The sequence below is a fragment of the Carcharhinus amblyrhynchos genome, chromosome 14 (genome assembly GCF_965287045.1).
Source record: "Carcharhinus amblyrhynchos chromosome 14, sCarAmb.v2.hapA, whole genome shotgun sequence".
NCBI classification, from domain to species: Eukaryota; Metazoa; Chordata; class Chondrichthyes; order Carcharhiniformes; family Carcharhinidae; genus Carcharhinus; species Carcharhinus amblyrhynchos.
This window is the reverse complement of record NC_137337.1, coordinates 62992190-63010644: the sequence shown is the minus strand read 5'-3', so window position 1 is coordinate 63010644 and position 18455 is coordinate 62992190. Positions and strand designations below refer to the sequence as shown.

Sequence of the window (18455 nt, the reverse complement as noted above, 5' to 3'; positions counted from 1 at the left end):
TCTCTGCTCAGCGACTCTGCGTTGTCGTGTGTCGTAAAGGCCGCCTTGGAGAACGCTTACCCGAAGATCAGAGACCGAATGCCCATGACCACTGAAGTGTTCCCCAACAGGAAGAGAACAGTCTTGCATGGTGATTGTAGAGTGGTGTTCATTCATCTGTTGTTGTAAATTCTGCATGATCTCCCCAGTGTACCATGCCTTGGGACATCCTTTCCTGCAGTGTATCAGGTAGACAACGTTGGCCAAGTTGCAAGAGTATGTACCATGTACTTGGTGGGTGGTGTTCTCACGTGAGATGATGACATCCGTGTTGATGATCCAGCACATCTTGCAGAGGTTGCTGTGGCAGAGTTGTATAGTATCGTGGTCACTGTTCTCCTGAAGGCTGGGTAGATTGCTGCGGACAATGGTCTGAGGTTGTGCAGTTATTTGAAGGCGAGATGTTCGTCTTCATCAATGACATGTTGAAGGCTCCAATGAGGAGTTCAGATGAGGAGTATCGCAACAGACACCTCCAGATGCTGAAAGATGCCCTCATAAGAACAGGATATAGCGTTCAACTCATCGATTGACAGTTCCGATGTGCCACAGCGAAAAACCACACTGACCTCCTCAAAAGACAAACACAGGGCACAGTGGACAGAGTACCCTTTGTCATCCAGTACTTCCCTGGAGCAGAGAAGCTACGACATCTTCTCTGGGGCTTTCAACATGTCATTGATGAAGACAAACATCTCGCCAGCACTATCCTCACACCCCCACTTCTTGCCTTTAAACAATTGCACAACCTCAAACAGACCATTGTCCACAGCAAACTACCCAGCCTTCAGGAGAACAGTGACCACGATACCACACAACCCTACCACAGCAACTTCTGCAAGACGTGCTGGATCATTGACATGGATGTCATCATCTTATGTGAGAACACCATCCATCAGGTACATTGTACATATTCTTGCAAGTTGGCCAACGTTGTCTACCTGATATGCTGCAGGAAAGGATGTCCCAAGGCATGGTACATTGGGGAGACCATGCAGAAGCTACGACAAGAGATGAATGAACCCCACTCGACAATCACCAGGCAAGAATGTTCTCTTCCTGTTGGGGAACATTTCGGTGGTCACAGGCATTCGGCCTCTAATTTTCAGGTAAGCATTCTCCAAGGCAGCCTTCACGACACACGACAACGCAGAGTCACTGAGCTGAGACTGATAGCCAAGTTCCGCCGACATGAGAAGGGCCTCAAGATCTTGGGTTCATGTCACAGTATCTGTAACCCCCACGACTTGCCTGGGTTTGCAAAATTTCACTAACTGTCCTGTCTGGAGCCAATACACATCTTTTTAACCTGTGCTTAAAATGCTCTCTCCACTCACATTGTCTGTACCTTTAAGACTTGATTACCTGTAAAGGCTCGCATTCCAACCATTATTTTGTAAATTGAGTTTGTGTCTTTATATGCCTTGTTTGTGAACAGAACTCCCACTTACCTGTTGAAGGAGCAGTGCTCCAAAAGCTAGTGGCTTTTGCTATCAAATAAACACGTTGGACTTTAACCTGGTGTTGTGAGACTTCTTACTGTGTTTCCCCCAGTCCAACACTGGCATCTCCACATCATGATGTCACTTGTCCAAAGAATATCTCTCCTGTGGTATTTATTTCCGTGGTAACTTGTTGTTCCATTGCATTTGCTGGGGACATGTGGATCTCTGGAATTGATGATAGTTCTGTACTCAGTACAACTAGTGAGATCCCTGCTTCCTGACCAGCCAACTGCAGTGAAGGAACTGCCTCACTAGTTGAACATATCATTGGGATTCTACCACCTCACCCACACTGGGAATTGGAGTGGGCAAGGGGTGGACAATGGGAAGGTCTGTTGACCTTGGGCAGCATTTTATGGCTTTGAGATGAGGGAGGCCGTAAAATCCCACCATGTATGCCTGAGGTTGCCAAAACAATGACAGCAGAAATCGTTTTCTTCTAAAATTGGATCTTCTTGTCACTGACGTTTGCTTGATGATAGAAAGTTATCTCTACTGGATCTAGGAACAATCTAGTTGAGATTTTTAAATTGCCAAATGTGGAATTGTATGTCTTTTTTTTCCTCTGATAGCTTTGTGTCACCTCTGAAATTTGTTTCTTCCGATCTTGCGCAGCTTGATTAATTGAAGACTTCAATTAATCTTGTGTTTCCACTGATATATACTCAGCTGGAATCTTGTTCTTCAAATCTTTCAGTTCCATTCTGATGTGAACATTTTCCCATTGAACTGAGTCCCTCTCTCCCGGGGGCTGTATTCATCTTTATGCCCCAGGACAGGTTCACATCTGGATGAACCTGTTGTTCAACCTGCCGACATTATGTCATGCCAGCGAGGCAGAAAATTACTCCTGGGGGGAATATATGTTGAGGGGGCTGTATCATTATATGGAAATGTATGTTAATGTATTAAAATCGGGTTCATGGTCATTATGGGCGTGAATCTGATTATGTTGTTGGCGAGGACAGTGAAAATTGGAAATCATGATCTTGCCGGCAAGATTTGCAATTTCTGTGTTTTGCCAGATCATAAGCTCCCACACACGGAGAAAGTGGGCTCAAGATCCCTCCCTGTAATAAATCAGGAGACCTGACTGGAAAGGATTGGTATTTATTGTTAAACACAAAATTAAGCCACTGTTCCGTGGTGTACATACACAAGTCCCGGACAGGACAAGAGATCTACAGATCCTTCCCAATGTCTATTTTATAAAGGACTCAGATAAAGAGCTCCACCTGGGCAGACCATTGGCTGTTACCAAGGAAACTCATATTTAATGAGTCCCACAGGAAGATCAATTAGTGATTCCCATCAAACTCATGGGGGTTATCACAAGCCCTATGTATGTTGCACTCTTATAGTTTTGTCATTGTAAATGGCTAGTTTTGTGATATATTTTTCATTTTGATTGGAGATGGAAGTGGAAAATTTACTGCAGTACTTTTACTCATTCAGTAATTTACTTGCAGCCTTTGTTTACATTCTTTCTGTCCTTTAGTGTCTGCTTTTTCTTTATCCTTTTGCAGTAACTGTCCAATCAAAGGTTGGAACTTTCCTGTGTGCCAATCTTAGCTGTGTCTTCTCCGCAGCCAGGATTTTACTTGCAGCTTTTCTTTTTTGACCTTTCTTCAGTAGTTCTTCTGCAGATTCGAATATTTCTGTGTAGTCGGTGTCTTCTCTACATTACTACCAGTCTTCAAAAATCAATTTTTCCTCACTTCCTGACACCATATTTTATGTCAAATGACAACTGTCCTCATCAGTATCCTGCCTCAGTTAGAGGCTTTATTGAACTGGTTGTAAGGTGTCTGCCTCCAGAGGCAGCCTCATGGCATTGTTACATGACTTCGGACAGCCAGAGGTGTCAGTCAGGCAGTTACATTTCAAAACCCAAACATTCTCGGATTCTCCTGTTCTAATGGAAACAGTTTCTCACATTTCTATCAAATGTCCTCTTAACCTTCATCTCTAAGGAAAATGATCTCAGATTCTCCAATTTATCCATGTAACTGAAATTCCTCATCCCTGGAAATATTCTTGCAAATCTTCTCTGCATTCTTTCAGATGTTTTCCCATCCTTCTAAAGTGTAGGACCCAGAATTGGACTCAGTACTCCAGTTGAGACTGAACCAAAGTTTTATCAATGTTCATTCTATCTGCTCGCTTTTTCATTCTATGCTCTTTTATAAAACCCAAGATCCCTAATCCCTTTCAACCAAATTCCTCAATCTGCCCTATTACCTTCAACATCTTGTGTGCATTCTCTCCTGAATCTTTCTGTTCCTGCATTCTCTTTATAATTGCACCATTTACTTCATATTTCTTTGTTCTTCCTACCAAAGTATATCACTTCATTATTTCTCTAAATAAATGTCACCTGCCAGGTAGCCACCTATTACACCAGCCTGTCTATGTCCTTTTGAAGTCTGCGCTACCCCCCCACCCCCGCCCCTTACAGTTCACAATACTTCCAAGGTTTGTGTAATTTTCAAATTTTGAAATTGTACCCTCTACATATTTATCAAGAAAGGCATTGATTCTGGTACCAAGCACTGGGGAACCCCAATGTCTATCTTCCACCAGTCCAAAATTCAATTATCCATCTCTACTCTCCGGTCTAGATGTTTTGCAACAATAGCCAGGCTCTTAGTTGTGGCGAAGTTCATGGTAATCATTAGAAAGAGTAAGTCCTGTCCCTGAACATGGCATATTCAATATTCATGGGGGTGGGTTTGGAGGTTGGCCAGGTTTTGTGCATGTGCAATTCCAGGAGGCAGCTGGCTCCATCTGCTGAAGTCCCATTTTTGCATCCTAGCTGTGTGGAACCCAAACTGCACAGTGCAGACCAGGTCAATGCAGACCTGTAATTTGTGTGCTTGTTGCCCAGGTGCCACTCTGGAGAGGTGAGGTATCCTTGTAGAGTTATATTTCAGTTTGTTTTTAGCAACCCAGAAGAGTCAAGAATCCCCACTGCCTTTTTGTGACCCAAAGGAGTGACAGGGTGGGGGCTGCTTGTCTTCCAGAGTAATTGTTTTGTTGCCCCCACTGACTGTTGCACCCAGGTACAAAGAAGAAATTAGTGCTTCAGAAGGACGCATAGCTCTTTGATCAAAAGACACCCTCTCACTCTGAGACAGTAGAGGTCAGTCCAACTGAGCAGCCAGAGCTCAAATGGAGAGCTAAAGTTCAGGAAGAAGAGGCTTCAGCACAAGCAGCAGAGAGGAAGAGAAGGAGAAGGAGGACAACCAGGTTCTACACTGTAGGGAGGATGTACAGACTGAGGACATCATTCGTCAAGTTATGGCAAACCAGTGCCAGGGAAGACTCATGTTGAGCTGTGATATTCTGACAGACACTTGTTTCATGGTGCAGCAGCAACTGGAGCCAGAGTCCATTGACCCCATGTCCTGCCAACAGATACACAGATATACTGTGAAGTGTATCTTCACGGTGGCTGTGAAGATAACTGTCACATAGAACATCTATGTCTGAGGCTTTTCCAGGGGTCAGCTGGAGACCTGACTTGTTTTCCCAGTTAGCAGCCTAAGGGTGCATTAAAGAAGTGATAACTGGCCTGTTTGCTCATGTGGGTGAATATGTTAGTTTCCTCATGAATTTTGAATCTCGAGCTCAGAGAGTCATGGGCTTCCCTCATTGACTACATTCATACTGCAATACAGGCCCTAACTCAGCCTAAGCCTGCCTTGATAACCACAAATCATTTCACTTGATCAATGTCCAAGTGGTTTTATAACCACAATAAGATCTTCAAATTTGTGCAAGATTCCCAGGCAGCTTCCATAATTCCTTCATACTAAGAAAGTTGCAACTATTACAGCCACCTACACAGATCTGGCCCCTAGGGGACAAGTGTTACCCCTTAAGAACTCGGCTAATGACTCCTTTAGGAACCTATGATTCGAGGCAGAATGGAAGTATAATACCAGCCATGTTGTCACCAAGAGCACCAATGAGCAGATCATTGACATTTTGAAGATGAGATTTAGATGCCTCGATTGCTCAGGTGGAACAATCCAAAATGCTCTTGCAAGGGTTCATAGAACAGTTGTTGGGTGTTGCATGCTGCATAATAACATTGTCCAATGGAGGAGCCTCTAACTAGATGATGGTGAGTCCAAGGCCAATCTCTATGGAGAAAAAAGATGAGAAAAAGGAGGACGGCCATGTACATTCAGGCTATTCCAAGATGAGGACGATGAGCCTGCCACTGGCAGAGCAGCAGGGAGGCTTGTATATGCATCCAGGGCTGAGACTGTACTGGAGAGGTTTGTTGCCAGATGTAACCTTGTTCAGAATAGATTTCCATAAAGACCTCCAAAATTACAACTGGCATCAGACAGTCCCTGGTGGCATCCCTCTGCAGAAAGACCCTTGTACCTTGATGCCTTGATCTCTCAAGTGATTAAAGAACTCCAATTGATTAAATGTGATTTTCCTTTCAAAAAAAAACATGCTGATTAGCATGTAGTTTTCCAAATGTCCTTCTTAATAAAAATTTTTAACATTTTCCTTATGACAGATCTTAGACAAATTGGCCTGTAGTTTCCTGCTTTCTATCTCCCTCCCTTTCTGAATAATGGAATTATATTTAATATTTTCCAATCTAATGGAATCTTCTCTGAATCTAGGGAATTTTGGAAAATTAAAACCAATACACCAAATTCCCTAGTCACTTCTTTCAAGGTCCTAGGATGAAGTCCATTTGGACCCAAGAATTTATCAGCCACAAGCCCAACATTTTCTCAGTGCCACTTCTCTAGTTGATTATTATTTTTCTGAGTTCCTCCCTTCCAATTCCTGATTTACAGCTATTCTTGGGATATTTCTTGTACTCTATTGTGAAGACTGATGCAAAATACCTGTTCAATTCATCTGCCATCTCCCTATTTTCCATTACCATTCCCAATGGTATATCACTTTCTATAGGACCAATGCTCACTTTGTTAACTCATCTCTTATTTCAGTATCTATAGAAACTCTTACTACCTGTGTTTTATTTTTTGCTGTCTTTCTGCCATATTCTAATTTTTCCCCCCTTATTCGTCTTTCTATCATTCTTAGCTGTCTTCTGACCTACCACCCTGTCTTTGAGCAATTATATGCTTTTTTTTAAGTTTGATACTATCTTAATTTTTTTGTAAGCCATGGATGGCAGTTTCTTTGCTTGGATTTTTTTCTTTCTCATTGAAATGTATCTGGTCTGTGTGCTCTGAAATATCCCCTTAAATGCTTACCACTGCAAATCTAGTGACCTATCCCTTAGCCCAAATTGCCAGTTCACTTGAGCTAGCTCAGCTCTCATAATTACCTTATTTAAGTTTGAAACACTAGGCTCCGGTGCACTCTTCTCACCCTCAAACTGAATGTAAAGAACAATGATTTATGATCACTGCTACCTTGGGGTACCTTAATCCTAACTCATTGCACAATACCATGTCGAGCGTAGCCTGCTCTCTGGTTGGCTCCAGAACCTACTGTTCTAAGAAACTATCCTGAAAACATTCTATGAACTCCTCATTTATGCTGCCTTTGCCCATCTGATTTTTCTAGTCTATATGTAAATTAAAATCGCCTATGATTATCTTTCCTATCAACGTTATGTACTGACAGCATATCCAATATCGCCTCCTTACCAATATTAAACCCTTCAAGTCTGAGTGACCTCCTCTTTCAACACCAAGACAACCTTGTCTTCTTCTTTGGTAAAGACAGATGCAAAGCATTTATTTAGCTGATCCAGTATCTTAACTCCCTTCTCTTTCACTAGATTGCAGCATTTCCTAATGACTGATGTTAAAGCTAACTAGCATGTAGCTTCCTGTTTTCTCTCTTCATCCTTTCTTGAATGGCAGTGTTACATTTGCTAACTTCCAATCCACTGGAATTGTTCCAGAACCTAGTAATTTTGGCAGTGAGCTTCAAGCTCCTAGGTGTCCAGATCACCAGCAACCTATCCGAGTCTCTCCACACCAAAGCTATAGTTAAGAAAGCCAACCAATGCCTCTACTTTCTTAGGTGGCTAAGGAAATTTGGCATGTCTGCTACGACTCTCACCAATTTTTACAGATGCACCATAGAAAGCATCCTTTCTGGAAGTATCATATCTTGGTATGGCTCCTGCTCTGTCCAAGACTGCAAAAAACTACAAAGGGTTGTAAATGTAGCCCAGTCCATCACACAAACCAGCCTCCCATCCATCTGTCTACACTTCCCACTGTCCTGAAAAAGCAGCCAGCATAATCAAGAACCCCACATACCCTAGATGTACTCTCTTCCACCTTCTTCTTTTGGGAAAAAGGATAGAAAAGTCTGAGGTCACATACCAACCTTCTCAAAAACAGCTTCTTCCTTGCTGCCATCAGACATTTGAATGGACCTACCTTATATTAAGTTGATCATTCTTGATACCCTAGCTATGACTGTAACATTACATTCTGCATCCTTCCCTTTCCTTCTCCCTTATGTATTCTATGAATGGTATGTTTTATCTGTCCACCGTGCAAGAAACACTGCTTTTTACTGTATCCCAATATATGTGCCGGGGCGGGGTGGAGGAGGGGGGGGGGGGGGGGGGTGCATGGTAGCACTGTGGTTAGCACTGCTGCTTCACAGCTTCAGGGACCTGGATTTGATTCCTGGCTCAGGTCACTGTCTGTGCAGAGTTTGCACATTCTCCTCGTGCCTGCATGGGTTTCCTCTGGGTACTCTGGTTTCCTCCCACAGTCCAAAGATGTGCAGGTTAGGTTGATTGACCATGCCATAAAATTGCCCCTTAGTGTCCTGAGATGTGTAGGTTAGAGGGATTAGTGGGTAAAATATGTAGGGATATGGGGGTAGGGCCTGGGTGGGATTGTGTTTGGTGCAGATTCGATGGGCCGAAGGGCCTCTTTCTGCACTGTAGGGTTCTATGATTCTATGATCTGACTGTAAATAAATCAAATCAAATTTTAAAAAAAGGTTAAACCCAGTGTATTCACTATTTCTGCACATACCTCTGTTAGAATGTTGGTCGTCAGGTTCTGCAGAATTTTCGGTACTTGATGCCTTTCGTTTCTCTACTGATATTAATTACTTTAAATTTCTGACTCTTATCACCTCCTTGGTTACCCCCTATTTCTGGTCATTTACATCTTATACTGTAAAAACACACACAAACTATTTGCTCAACTTCTGTCATTTTGTCATTCCCATGGTAGAATCTTCTGTCCAATGCTCTCTTAATGTGGATACGCCGGCGTTGGACAGGGGTAAACACAGTAAAAAGTCTGACAACACCAGGTTTAAGTCCAACCGATTTATTTGATAGTAAACTCACTAGCTTTCGAGGTTTCCCTCTTCTTCAGGTGAATGGAGAGTTCTGGCCTCAGACGGAGCATATAAAGCACAGACAGTTTAGAGATTACTGATTAGAATGTGAATCTTTACACCTAACCTGCTGTTCAAGTCTTAAAGTGGCCGACAATGTGAGTGGAAGGAGGACTGATCACAGGTTAAAGAGATGTGTTTTGTCTCCAGACAGTACAGTAAGTGAGGTTTTGCAAACCCAGGCAAGTCACGGGGGTTACAGATAGTGCGACATGAACCCAAGATCCCTGTTGAGGCCATCCTCATGTGTGCGGAACTTGGCTATCAGTCTCTGCTCAGCGACTCTGCGCTGTCGTGTGTTGTGAAGGCTGCCTTGGAGAATGCTTACCTGAAGGTCAGAGGCTGAATGCCCATGACCACTGAAGTGTTCGCCAACAGGAAGGGAACAGTCTTGCCTGGAACCAGACACTACGGCAATGGATGAATGAACATCGCTCGACAATCACCAGGCAAGACTGTTCCCTTCTTGTTGGCGAACACTTCAGTGGTCATGGGCATTCAGCCTCTGACCTTCGGGTAAGCATTCTCCAAGGCGGCCTTCACGACACACGACAGTGCAGAGTCGCTGAGCAGAGACTGATAGCCAAGTTCCGCACACGCGAGGACAGTCTCAACAGGGATCTTGGGTTCATGTCGCACTATCTGTAACCCCTGTGACTTGCCTGGGTTTGCAAAACCTCACTTACTGTACTGTCTGGAGACAATACACATCTCTTTAACCTGTGATCAGTCCTCCTTCCACTCACATTGTCGGCCACTTTAAGACTTGAACAGCAGGTTAGGTGTAAAGATTCACATTCTAATCAGTAATCTGTAAACTGTCTGTGCTTTATATGCTCTGTCTGAGGCCAGAACTCTCCATTCACCCGAAGAAGAGGGAAACCTCGAAAGCTAGTGAGTTTACTATCAAATAAATCGATTGGACTTAAACCTGGTGTTGTCAGACTTTTTACTAACGCTCTCTTAAGCAGCTGCCTACCGACACCCTGAAACATTCATGGTTTGTGTCCAACCATCAGCACCAATCCCACATTGTGAGATTTGTGTGTAGGTGAACATGCTGTTATTTAATTACTGATCAAATCAGACTATTGCACTGCACTCCACCCTGAGGAGATCTTGTGGTGCAGTGGGTAGTAGCGTCACTGCCTCTGGGATTAAGTCCATTCTAGGAAGGTGCGTTCATGATGCGGCCAAACAGGTTGAGTGTGTCAACCCGCAAATCTTTTCAAACATGCAATGGTTGGTGGTAAGAGTGGGAGAGATGGTTAGCTATGCTTGTTGTGACTGGGGCCCTTAAGCTATATAAGCCTCTGGAGATAGACCTGTTTTATGAATAATCAGTTATGGAAACAGGTGAAGTTTGCCACGGTACACCACTAAGTGTGGGAAAGGAACTGGAATTGGACCAGTACCCTGAGCTATAGTTACCTTTACCATTGTTTGAACAAAAATAACATGAATCTCAACAACTCACTTTAAAAATGTTGCAATCTTTCCCCAGCCAACAGCTGGCAGAGGCGAGGCAGTGATCAAGCAGATTGATCTCCCAGGCTGGGGTAGAGTCAATTTCAGGGTAGCTGATGAGGTTCAAGCTATCTCGGCTTTTGGGCTAAGATGAAGCATCAGATCAAACCCAGGATGGGGTGCAATGCCTCATTCTGTCAATTTGGATCTTATTTGTCCCTCTCATGGGGACCACGAATTGGATTCAATTGGAATTTGGCTTTTTGGATGGAATAAAAAAATGTTTTAAATGCTGGATTTGTTCCCCTTAAGTGTGATGAGAGATCAAATAGAATCTGAAAGATTTTAGAGTAGATATGGAGAAACTGTATCTACTGACAGGAATGACACTGACCAAAGGATAAAGATTTAATATTATTGGCAAAATGACCAGGGGGAGTTGAGGGGAATTTTTTTTACTCAGCAATCTGTCATGATCTGCAATGCACTTTTTGAAAGGGTGGAGGTATATCCAGTGATAAATTTCAAAAGGAAATTGGATAAATGCTTGAAAGAGAAGAAAAGTGCAGGGCCGTGGGAAAGAACAGGGAAGTGGGATTGATTGAATATCTATTTCAAAGAACCAGAAAGTACGATCACATAGAATTGCCTTGGCAATAGAGACAGGAACATTAAGATGATTTTTGTACTCCTTGCAGACATTGAAACACGCTGTCCAAAAGGTGAGAAGATAATTCAGTATAAGAAGGCAAACCTAGAAAAGTATGCACCGTACTTGAACGTTGATGGGATGGTGATGCGACTGATTGAATATGAGGATATTGAATGTAAGTTTTAATGGTTTTAAGTGTTTTCATCAGCTTTCTTCCCTTTTATTTCCCTCCTGAAGGTATTTTGTCATGTCAGGGATGGTTTAATGAATGTTGGCAGCCCAGGTTGATTATTATTTTGTTGTCTGAACCTTCAGAATAATGACAAACTATTTCAAGTGTTATTGGGGTATCACAACCGAGGCCTTTTGCTCCTCATCCAGCATCCACAGTCATGCACTTTTCAACAAGCAGGTGTGGGGTAAAGTTGCTGTATGACTATCAGGGCATCAGAAATAAATTGACAGTGGAACCTCGGAGTTTCCTGATCTGTATAACACAGTACCAAAACTGGCAAATGCACTTTGGGAGCTAAGTTGTTTAGCAGGTTTTAAATTATATTTTAATTCCCAATCATAGAATCTCGAGCCTGCCCAAAAACAATCCCACCCAGGATTTATCCCCATAACCCCATGCATTTACTTTGTTAATCCCCCTGACACTAAGGGACAATTGAGCATGGCCAATCCACCTATCCTGCACACCTTTCGGACTGTGGGGTGAAAACCGGAACACCCGGAGGAAACCCATGCAGACACGGGGAGAACATGCAAACTCCACACAGACAGTCACCTGAGGCTGGAATCAAACCCGGTCCCTGGCACTGTGAGGCAGCAGTGCTAACCACTATGCCACTCTGCCACTCATTCATCAACCAAATAGCAACTTTCCACAATAAGACCTCTGCTTGTTAGGGAACTTTCTATCAGAAGAACTGATTAATAGATGCTGAATATTTGAACAGTCTGCCTGTCAAGACCTCATCTGCTCACCATGCATATCAGGAAACCTTGTGCATAAAGAACAAAAAGAAACCCAGGAGCAAATTGCACATGAGCTGTGGACAATTCCACAGATAATATTCAGTCAATTAGTAGCAAAATATTGCCATAAATCAAATTTGAATATCAGAGAGTTCAGGTCCCTGGGAAATAATGTATAAAACTTTAAAGGTGTCTGTCATTTAAGCTCAGATCCTATAGACTGAGTATGGGTTATTTTATTGATTTGTTATGAGACATGTTGAAATGACTGTTGAAATGGCATACAGCATCCTTGCTTTTATAATTAGAGGCATTAAGTAGAAAAGCAAGGAATTTATGCTAAACCTTTCATAATAACTCCAGTTCATCAGTTAGATAAATAAAATCAGTAAGTTTATTTACGTACAGCTGTACTACCAGTCGTCATCCAAGATTGAATCTGCTGTAGGTCCAGGTTTGTTTGGGTGATCCCTCTCCCTGGCTCCTGATTGGTTTCCTGGGTCCTGTGACCCTCTCTACAGTTCGCCCTGTAAACAGGAAAAACACGGGGGGTGGAATTTTCCCGTCCCACCCACCACAGAAATCGTAGTGGGTGGGGACGGGCCATGCAAAGGTCTGTTGACCTCTGGCGGGATTTTCCCGTTTTGGGGCACACGTCACACATTTATAAAAGACTCACTAGGCTCCAGCTGGAGCATTGTGTCAATTCTGAGCACTATACTTAATGAAGGATATCAAAGACTGAGGGATGGTGTAAATGGAATTTATTAGAGTGACACCAGGGACAAAAGACTTCAATTCTATGCAAAGATTTGGAAAACTAAGTTGTTCTTCTTAGAGCTGTGAATGTTAAGGGAGATTTGATGGAGATGTTCAAAATTATGAAAGATTTTCTATAGATTAAATACAGAGAAGCTGTTACCAGTGGGGACACAGGACGTATATTTAAGGTTATTTGTTTTTATATTGTGCATTGTTATGATCTGGAATGTACTGCTTTTAAGAATTTTTAAAGTAGTTTTTATAATAACTTTCAATGGAGAATTAAGTATGTATTTGAAGTGTAAAGAATTTCATAGCTAAGGGGACAGTGTAGGAGAGTGGGGCTAAATAAATAGCGCTTTTAAAGAGCTAAAATAGACACAATGGGCAGAATGCCTCCTGCGCTGTATCATTCTGTGGTTCGTTATGTTATATCCTTTCATATTTCCACCCTAATAGTTCAGTAGCTTGTATTAGTGTACCTTATTCTTGCCTCCCTGGACTCCACAAGCAGATAATCAATGATATCCGTCATATTGCATTTAGTGCCATAGTGGCACTAATCATTAAGAGGTGTCAGTGTCTCAAAAGTGTTTGGACTTTGAAACCTTGGGAGGAACCTGAAGGGCAACTTCTTCATGCAGAAGGTGATGCGTACTCCATTTTCTGAGAATGCCAATGCTTGAAGAACTGAAAGGCAGACAATTGAACATGTTGGACCATCACCCTTTCAGCCACTTCACGCAAGCAGGACATCAAAACCAGGAACCCAGCAGGCAAGAACAGGCCCCATTGACATCCAGGAAGGTAGTCATATCACCTAGGGTCCAAGAAATGTTCTGCTCTTTCACACTAATAAACACAGAAGAATTTGCTATATCATTACTTATGCCCTTTCATTTTCTTTTTCTGCAACATTCATCCATCTTTGTTCATCAGATTCTGGCATCAGGCGGCAGGTTCTGATATCAAATGGATAACACCTGTGAATCTGCTCCTTCACTGTCCAATATCTTGGTAATAATTGCTGTAATTGAGGGACAAGAAAAGCGGCCCAAGTAAAAGAAAGCAACTCCATGTGGCTCCATGGGTCCTCTCTGTAATGAATAGGAATTCTTGATGTATGGCCCAAGCACCCTTGTAGGTGAAGCATCTTCAGGACCGATTACATCAGGAGATCAAGCTTTGATTGCTTGGTATATATTATCTCTCTGAGCATCACACAATGGGCATATGTTTATGGTGAGATGGGAAAGATTTAAAAGGAACATGAGGGGTAACTTCTTCATGCAGACGATGGTGCGTATATGGAATGAGCTGCCAGGGAAAGTGGTTGACGCAGGTGAAATAGCAACATTTAAAAAGTATTTGGATAAGTACATGAATGGGAAGGGATTAGAGGGATATGCGCCAAACATGGACAATGGAGATAACCTGGGAGAGCACCACGGTCGGCATGGACCAGTTGGGCTGAAGGGCCTGTTTCCGTGCTGTGTGGCTCTGTGACTCTAATGAACCAATTGAACTGTGGCTGGCTCTATAATATTGACAACAAAATTTGACTTTACGCATGACTATAAGTTGGTCTGAGACACTTTGTTGTAAGAAGCTGACCAATCAAAAACTAACAAAGTTTCTCCCTACAACAGCTTGATGAATTTCACAAGATTATCCCAGGTGAGGAATGTCATTAGTTCTTCAACAGGGTGCACATCTCTAGTCAGTAAACGAATGGTACTCTATGAAGCAAATGGATGTAAAATGAAGAATGCTTGATAGAAATCAGGGTCCCGAATCTCACTATGTACAAATAATCATATAATTAAGAATGAATATTAAAGGATACAGCAGGAGGTGGCTTAGCATGAGATTCAAGACCATTTTTTGTTTAAATTATCCACAGGTACTTCTTTTGTGAAGGTGACAGAGTGGTACTCGAACAGAAAGGACATGCTTGAGAAAATTGAACGTAACATGAGAACTCGGACCATTATAGAGTACTTTAAAAATGGCCGAAGCACGGCGGTCAAAAGTAAGGTCAACGGAACCTCGATGAGAGAACACATAACTAACAGGAGTGGTTTATAGAAAAGTTTGATTACAGTGTAGAGTCATAAACTCATAGAATCATGGAGTCACCTGGATTGTAGGAACAACTCAGACATTGCATGGACTCTGTGACTAATCATATGTTGAATGTGTTTTTTGCACATACCTGACACTGTCATGATCCCAAACTATACCCCTAGGTTGGGCTTGTTTCCTTAAGCTCCCACAACACCCAAACCAATACCAGGATTCTCACCACCTAAAGGAAACCCATCACAACTAGGAGCCTCTGAGAGGATTCCAAAAATGTACTTTTTGGTCTAAAATAACTAACTGTTGTGGCTGAAATAGAGTGAGAAAAGCACTCAGTTAGACCCTCACTCTTTAAGCAGCTTGTGGTTAGGATAGTGAAGAAACTATCACTCACTACCTAAGCAAACAAATGAATTGTTATTTGTGGGGAGATTGTGGAGGCCAATGCTGTCTTTGGTTAAGAAATCAGACACAAAAGAATTGTAGCCATCATGAGACAAGGGAAGAAAAGTGACCTTAAATAGATTCTGAATAGTGGAGTTGTGAAATGCTTTGGATCACTTTGAGCTTCAATGTTTGGACCAGTGCCATGTGTCTCATTCACTGCACCACCTCTCCCTGGTGTTTATATCTTGCAGAGCACATATTTCGATCATCTGAACCAGAGACTGACAGGACATTGAAGTATATCAGCCAGCTACGTGTGGATGGGCTAGTGAGCAGAGTGGAAAATGCGACAGAGATGACAGAGAGATTCAAAGACAGGCCAGATTTCCTCATTTACAGACTAACAACATTTGCCAAACGATTGAGGAAAGTGAAGCTCCCAGGAGCGTTTCAGTTAAACTATCGCACCATTGTGGTTAGTAATTTGTTCCTTCCCCTATTTTCTCCTCTTACAGAACCTTCTGTGAAAGCTATTACTTGGGGTATGTTTTTGGCACTTTGTCAATGACAATAGCTCAAGAGCAAATCTAAAAGAGTGAATTATTCAGTTTTGGAGGGACTCAAACTGATCCTGTTTGACATCTAGTGAAAGGTCACTAGTGACCAGGGACAAGAAGTAGCCCAGGGAAACTGAGAGAAGTTGCAATTCCTACCCCCCCCCAACCCCCCACCAATTCAATGAGGCAACAAACAACTGCTGGTATCCAAAATGTTTTCTCAATGACAGAGCAGAAAAACCATATAACCTATCGTTTAATGAATACTGTGAGTGGAGTGTAGCCATTTATAAAAATTCATTGATTGAATGTGAGCATCACTGACTTGCCCAGCATTTATTGCCCATCCTAAATTGCCCTTCAGAAGATGATGGTGAGCTGCCTTCTTGAATCGCTGCAGTCCATGTGGTGTAGGTACACCCACAGTGCTATTGGATGGGAGTTTCATGATTTTGACCCAATGACAGTGAAGGAACCAGTTCCAAAATATTTCCAAGTCAGGGCAGTGTGTGTGGCATGGTGGAAACTTCTAGATGGTGGTGTTCCCATCTATCTATTGTTCGTATCTTTGGTAACAGACATGGATTTGGAAGGTGCCATCTAAGGGGCCTTGGTAAATATCTGCAGTACAAACATATACATTGTTGCCACTGTACATCAGTAATGGAGGGGAGTGAATATTTGCGGATGGGGTGCCTATCAAATGGGCTGCTTTGTCCTGGATAGTGTCAAGTTTCATGAGTGTTGTTGGGGCTGCACTGTTCCAGACAAGTGGAGAGTATTCCATTACTCTCCTGACTTGCACGTTTTAGATAATGGACAGGCTTTGGGAAGTAAGAAGGTGAAATGTTTGCCACAGGATTTCCAGCTTCTGACTCACTCCTATTCCCAAAGTATTTATATGGCTATTCTTGTTCAGTTTCTGGTTAATTGTAACCCCTGCATTTTGATAGAGGGCGATTCAGCAATGGTAATGCCAATAAATATCAATGATCCATTGTTCGATTGTTGTTGGTGATGATCATTGCCGAGCACTTGTGAGGCACAAATGTTACTTACCACTTGTCAGCCCTTGGGATATTGTCCAGTTTTTGCTCATTTGAACATGGACTACTTCAGTATCAGAGAAGTCGCAAATGGTGCTGAGCATTGTGCAGTCATCAAAAACATCCCCACTTCTGACCTTATGATGGAGGGAAGGTCATTGATGAAGCAGCTGAAAATGATTGATCCAAGGATACTTCCCTGAGGAACTACTACAATGACGTCCTGGAACTGAGATGATTGACCTCCAACAATAATCTTCCTTTGTACTACATGTGACTCCAACCAGTGGAGGGCTTTCCCCTAATTCCCATCAACTCCATTTTTTCTAGGGTTGCTCATTTCCACACTTGGTCAAATGTTGCCTTGATGTCAAGGTCAGTCACTCTTAACTTCCCTTTGGGTTACAGCTCTTTTGTCCATGTTTGGACCAAGCTGTAATGAGATGAGTGACCCTGACAGGACACTGAACATCTGTGAACTGGTTATTGCTAAGCAAATGCCACTAGATAGCACTGTTAGTGACTCCTTCCATCAGCTTACTGATGATTCAGAGTAGACCGATAGGATGGCAATTGGCTGAGTTGGATTTTCCTGCACTTTATGTCTAGGACATATCTAGGCAATTTTCCATGTTGCCGGGTAGAAGCCAGAGTTGTAGCTGTACACGCACAGCTTGGCTAGGGGTGCAGCAAGTTCTGGAGCTCAGATCTTCAGTACTACTGCTGGAATATTGTCTGGGATTATAGCCTTTGCAGTATTCCATACTTTCGCTGTTTCTTGATATCACGTGGAGTGAATCAAATTAATTGAAGCAATTGTGATGCTAGGACCTCTGGAGAAGGCTGAGATGGAAAAAATGCTTCAGCCTTAAATTTGGCACAATTTGCTGGACTTCCCCTATCTTCGAGGATTGAGATACTTATTGAGCGTCCTCCTCCAGCGAGTTGTTTATATGCCCACCACCATTCATGACTGGATGTGGCAGGACTGCAGAACTTAGATCTCATCCACTGTTTGTGGGATTGCTTAGCTCTGTCTATTGCAGGGTGCTTAGGCTGCATGGCACACAAGTTGTAGCCTCAACAGGTTGGCACCCCATTTTTAGGTATGCCTGTTTTTTCTCCTGGCATGCCCTCATTGGACCAGGGTTGATCCCTGGTTTTGTGGTGATTGTAGAATGCAGGATATGCTGATCCATGAATTACAAATTGTGGTCAAGTATGATTATATTGCTGCTGAAGGCCCAAAGCACCTCATGGATGCCCAGTTTTGAAGTGCTAGATTTGTTCCAATTCTCTCCCATTTAGCATGGTAGCAGTGCCACACAACACGATGGAGGATGTCCTCAGGGTGGAGACAGGACTTAGTCTCCACAAGGACTATGCAGTGGTCATTCCTACTGATACTGTCAAGGACAGATGCATCTGCGGCAGACAGGTTGATGAGGATGAGGTCAAGTATGTATTTTCACAAGGTTATTCACCATGTTTATCCTGATGCCATGAGACTTCATAGAGTCCATAGTCGTCAAACATTGACGACTCCCAGGGCAACTCCATCCCAACTGTCCACTACTGTGTCACCACATCT

The 18455-nt window shown here is 42.7% G+C and overlaps 1 protein-coding gene across 2 annotated transcripts in view; it reads left to right on the top strand.

Moving 5' to 3' along the window:
• The window catches only part of ccdc135 (coiled-coil domain containing 135), a 99866-nt gene that overhangs the window by 57713 nt on the left and 23698 nt on the right, over positions 1-18455 (top strand). For both annotated transcript variants that reach the window (XM_080202038.1, XM_080202037.1), the window contains exons 10-12: positions 11096-11224; positions 14696-14824; positions 15513-15736. In XM_080202038.1, the coding sequence (XP_080058164.1) occupies positions 11096-11224; positions 14696-14824; positions 15513-15736 (482 nt within the window). The remainder of the gene's footprint in view (positions 1-11095; positions 11225-14695; positions 14825-15512; positions 15737-18455) is intronic.